The sequence below is a fragment of the Eimeria maxima genome, genomic scaffold, assembly GCF_000499605.1.
Source record: "Eimeria maxima Weybridge genomic scaffold, Emw_scaff89, whole genome shotgun sequence".
In the NCBI taxonomy this organism is placed as follows: Eukaryota; Apicomplexa; class Conoidasida; order Eucoccidiorida; family Eimeriidae; genus Eimeria; species Eimeria maxima.
This window is the reverse complement of record NW_013564020.1, coordinates 57,431-62,579: the sequence shown is the minus strand read 5'-3', so window position 1 is coordinate 62,579 and position 5,149 is coordinate 57,431. Positions and strand designations below refer to the sequence as shown.

General features: G+C 38.4%; 1 protein-coding gene across 1 annotated transcript; it reads right to left on the bottom strand.

The window, feature by feature from the left end:
* Nucleotides 1–677: 677 nt before the first annotated feature.
* EMWEY_00012310 (hypothetical protein, conserved) lies at nt 678–2,384 on the bottom strand (the record flags this gene model as incomplete). The annotated part of the gene is made up of 5 exons (XM_013479104.1): nt 678–941; nt 1,077–1,338; nt 1,627–1,717; nt 1,994–2,081; nt 2,343–2,384. 5 exons carry the CDS (start codon nt 2,382–2,384, stop codon nt 678–680), a joined length of 747 nt encoding a protein of 248 aa, XP_013334558.1.
* Nucleotides 2,385–5,149: the final 2,765 nt, after the last annotated feature.

Genomic DNA, 5,149 nt, shown 5'->3' with positions numbered 1-5,149 from the left:
TATATATATATATATATTTATTATATAAATAATAATATAGCAGGGCTGCCTATACACCCGAGCTGCCTATACACCTGAGCTGCATATACAGCTCAATAAATAATAAGGTGTATATATAAATAAATAAATAAATAAATAAATAAATAAATAAATAAATAAATAGCAGTAAAGGGATATTATTTACTTTTTATGTATTTAATTTAATGATTTAAATAAATAAATAAAAATAAATAAATAAATAAACTATTTGCTGCTGCTGCTGCTGCATGCATGCCTGGATGCATGCTGCTGCCGCTGCTGCATGCATGCATGCATGCATCTTTTTGTATGTTTGCCTAACTTTTATTTATTTCTTTACCTTTTTAATTTATGTAAAGATATCTAGTTATTTATTTATTTTATTTATTTATTTATTTTATTTATTTATTTATTTATTTATTTATTTATTTATTTATTTATTACTTATATATAATATTATTAGTATAGGGAGTTATATAAGCAGCTAATAGTTATGTATTATTTAGTAAATAAATAGTAATATTATTATGTATAATATATAAATAAAATAAATAAATAAATAAAATAAATAAATAAATAAATAATAAATAATTAATAAAAAGTTTCTTGTTGTTAATCCCTCGCTGCCTTTTGCCTAGCTAAACAAACAAACCCCACAACTAAATATTATCACTATTTGCTGCTGCTGCTGCTGCAGCAGCAGCAGCAGCAGCATCAGGTGCAGCAGCAGCTGGTGCTGCTGCTGTTTGTCCCCATGTACTATTATAAGACACTGTCCCCTTCTCGGGTGTATCTGCAGCCCGTATAGGTTGTAAAGGATAAAAGGATACACCTTCTCCTGCTGCTGCTCCTCCTGCTGCTGTTGCTGCTGCAGCAGCAGCAGCAGAAGGCAGCAAAGTTATACTTGTCTCTCCTCCTTGTCCCTATATATAAAACATACACAAGAAAGGACGCACATAAAAACAAGCACTGCAGCAGCAGCAGCAGCAACAACAACAACAGCACCAACCACAGCAGCAGCAGCAACAGCAGCAACAGCAGCAGCAGCAGCAGCTAACCATAGTAGCTGTATCCTCTAGAGGTGTCTCCTCTGCATGCGGGCTTTTTCCTCTTCTTGTTGTATGAGGGAGACAAGACAAGTCTCCTCTATAATTAAATGGATAAGAAGAGGAGACACTTGCTGCTGCTGCTTCTGCTGCTGCTGTTGCTGCTGCTGCTGATGAAGAGGAGGATGAGGAGGAAGGAGTCCCTCCTCCACCTCCTCCTGCTGCTGTACCTCCTCCTCCTCCTCCTCCTCCTGCTGCAGCAGCAGCAGCAGGACTGTCAGCAGCAGGGAATCGCAGCAACTCAGCAGCAAAACGTTTTACCTGAAATGGTGTTAGTGGTACTGGCAGTAACCTGCAGCAGCAGCAGCAGCAGCAGCAGCAGCAGCAGCAGCAGCAGCGGCAGCAGCAAGATAAAAAAGGGAGGAATTAAATAAAATAGATGGATAAATGAATAAATAAAATAAATAAGATAAAATAAATAAAATAAATTAAAAAAAAAATAAATATATAAATCCTAAACCCTAAACCCTAAACCCTAAACCCTCGAAAAATATATTCTTACCAATAAAACCCCCATGGACCTCCAAACACTTCTTGTAGAAGTTGTATAGAGGGTTTCTTTTCTCCTTTTATTTTCTTTAATGATTCAATACCTATGTATATATACATATAAACCCTAAACCCTAAACCCTTATAAACCCTAAACCCTTATAAACCCTAAACCCTAATATAAAGAATAGTATACCATGGAGGACATAATAGTACACAACAGCTGATTCATTCAAGTCTTTCTTTAGGGTTTAGGGTTTATAAGGGTTTAGAGGGTTTAGGGTTTATCTATGATACTAAGGGACCATATAAGAGTTCATAAGAATTTATTAGGGTTTAGAGGGTTTATTAGGGTTTAGGGTTTAGGGTTTAGGGTTTACCTGTCGTATTAGAGAGGATACTTCCTAATTGATCAAAGAGCATCACCACCGTAAATATACCAAAGACAAAAGAGAGCATATATGTTGCCTGTATACACAAAACCCTAAACCCTAAACCCTAAACCCTAAACCCTAAACCCTTGCTAAACCCTAAACCCTTGCTAAACCCTAAACCCTAGGAAGAACAGGAGAGAGGAGATGAATAAATAAATACGTAAAGGGGCAATATAAAAGGAGACAATCCTAAACCCTTAATACCCTACAATAAATTAAAAGATATACTATAAACCCTAGACCCTAAACCCTAGACCCTAAACCCTAAACCCTAAACCCTAAACCCTAAGCTTACGGCGCCGCAGATGGCCGATTGGACAGAAAATTCGCACTGCATGCGCAACAAACCCAACATAATTATTTCTAGGGTTTAGACCAATACATAGACAGCAGCACCAACTAGCAGCAGCAACAGCAGCAGCAGCAGCAGCAACAGCAGCAGCAGCAGCAGCAGGACTGTGGTGTTGGTACTTACAAGGAAGTGTCTCCTATTATGATGGTTATATTGTGTATGAGGAGCAGCACCAGCAGCAGCAGCACCATGAGGTGCAGCAGCAGCAGCATCAGAAGAAGAAGGATAAGGAGGAGGAGCAGCAGCAAAAGGAGTATGATCTAATTCAGGTGTATAAGTGTCTCCTTGTATATGCAGCAATTGTCTCCATCTATTCATTGGGTCCTCTAGTGCTGCATGCATTATACCCCTAACTGCTGCATCTGCTGCTGCTGCAGCTGCTAGGTGTCTCCTTGGTGCAGCAGCAGCAGTACCATCATCTTCTGCTTCTGCTCCTGATTGCTGTTGCTGCTGCTGCTGTTGCTGTTGCTGCTGTTCTGCTGCTGCAGCAGCAGCAGCAGCAGCCTCTACTGCCTTCCAACGACGGAGAGCAGCAGCAGCAGACAATTTAGCATCAGGAGGAGGAGTAAATTCTGCTGGATATGCTGCAGCAGGATCATGACCAGCAGCAGCAGCAGGATCATGACCAGCAGCAGCAGCAGCAGCAGCAGCTGCTGCTGCTGCTGCTGCAGCTGGATCATGACTATATGCCCCTGTAGTCCATATAACATCATCATCTATCCCTACTCCTCCTAACCCTCCTGCTGCTGCTGCAGCTATACCTGCTGCTGCACCTCTTCCTGCTGCTGCTGCTGCTGCTGCTGCTGCTGCTGCTGCTGCTTCTGCTGCATTATTATTATTATTATTATAATTATTTTGGGGCTGCATGCATGTAATTACTCTACATGTTAATAAAAGAAAAGAAAAAAAAGAAATAAAAAAAATAAAAAATAAAAATAAAAGAAAATATTTCTGATTTAATATTCCTACACAATTATTTATCCAAGGACCTATACACAAATAAATAAATTAATTAATTATATTTATTTATTTATTTATTATATTTATTTATTTATTTATTTATTTATTTATTTATTTATTTATTTATATTAATTATTATTTTATTTTATATATATGTGGTAAAAAGATGAGAAAAAGAAAAGGAGACAAAAAAAGGAGACAAAAAAAGGAGACAAAAAAAGGAGACAAAAAAAGGAGACAATTAAATAAATAAAAAGGAGACAATAAAAGGAGACAAATAAATAAAAAGGAGACAAAAAGGAGACAAAAAAGGAGACAAAAAAGGAGACAAAAAAGGAGACAAAAAAGGAGACAAAAAAGGAGACAATAAAGGAGACAAAAAAGGAGACAGCATAACAATAAATCTTTTTATAGCATAAAAAGAGACATAAAAAACATAAAAAGAGACAAAAAAAGAGAAAAAAAGAGGAAAAAAAGGAGACAATAAAGGAGACAATTAAGGAGGCAATAAAAGGAGACAAAAGGAAACAAAAAGGAGACAAAAAGGAGACAAAAAAAAGACAAAAAGACATACAATGATGATCCATCTTAACAATACATCTTTTGCATGCAGACATAAAAAGAGACAAAAAAGGAGACAAAAAAAGAGGAAAAAAAGAGGGGGGAAAGAGGACAAAAAGGAGACAATAAAGGAGAGAATAAAGGAGACAATAAAGGAGACAAAAAAGAGACAAAAAGGAGACAAAAAAAGGGGACAAAAAGATTTACAATGAAGACAAAAAAAGAGGAAAAAAAGAGGGAAAAAAGAGGGAAAAAAGAGACAAAAAAGAGACAAAAAAGAGACAAAAAAGAGACAAAAAAAGAGGGAAAAAAGGAGAGAATAAAGGAGACAAAAAGGAGACAATAAAGGAGACAATAAAGGAGACAAAAAGGAGACAAAAAAGGACCTACAATGATGATCCATCTTAACAATACATCTTTTGCATGCAGAGCAATGATGAGCACGTAAGGGTTTAGGGTTTCTGCATTTATTGCATAGCTGCCTATACACCCCAAGTTCTAGTGTCTCTTCTTCTCCTCTTATTATATTATTATTATCTATATAAGCAGATAGATCACGGGTACCTGCAACAGCAACAGCAACAGCAGCAGCAACAGCAGCAGCAGCAGCAGCAGCAGCAAATAGGAGATTTATAGCTGCTGCAGTTGTTGTGGTAGGGTAGGGACAGTGCAACAAAAACAGCAGCAGCAGCAACAACAACAGCAACAGCAGCAGTTGCTGCTGCTGCTGCTGCTGCTGCTGCTGCATGCAGTGCAGTGTCTCTTTTCTTACCCAGGTAATTTTTTAATACAACAAGAGGGAAAAGGAGACACTTTAGCAGCAGCAGCAAGAAGTGTCTCTTTCTTCTTTTTTTGCTGCCTTTTTTGCTGCTGCTGTTGTCTCCTTCTAAGTCACCAATCCCTTGCTGCTGCTGCTGCTGCAGTTGCTGCTGCTGCTGCTGCTGCTGCTTCCTGCAGCACCAAAAGGTGCCATTATTATTACCATTTCTTTCTGCACAAGAATTACCTCCATGTTGCTGCTGCAGCTGCTGCAACTGTAACTGCTGCTGCTGCTGTTGCTGTTGCTGTTGCTGCTGCTGCTGCTGCTGCTGCTGCTGCTGCAGCAGCTCAGCAGCAAGAGGGACTGCCCCTGGGTTACCCAAGGCACACTTTAGATGAGAAGCAGCAGCAAGAAGAGACAGTAATTGATAAATAACTATCAATATATAACGCCATATACCTAACGAGGA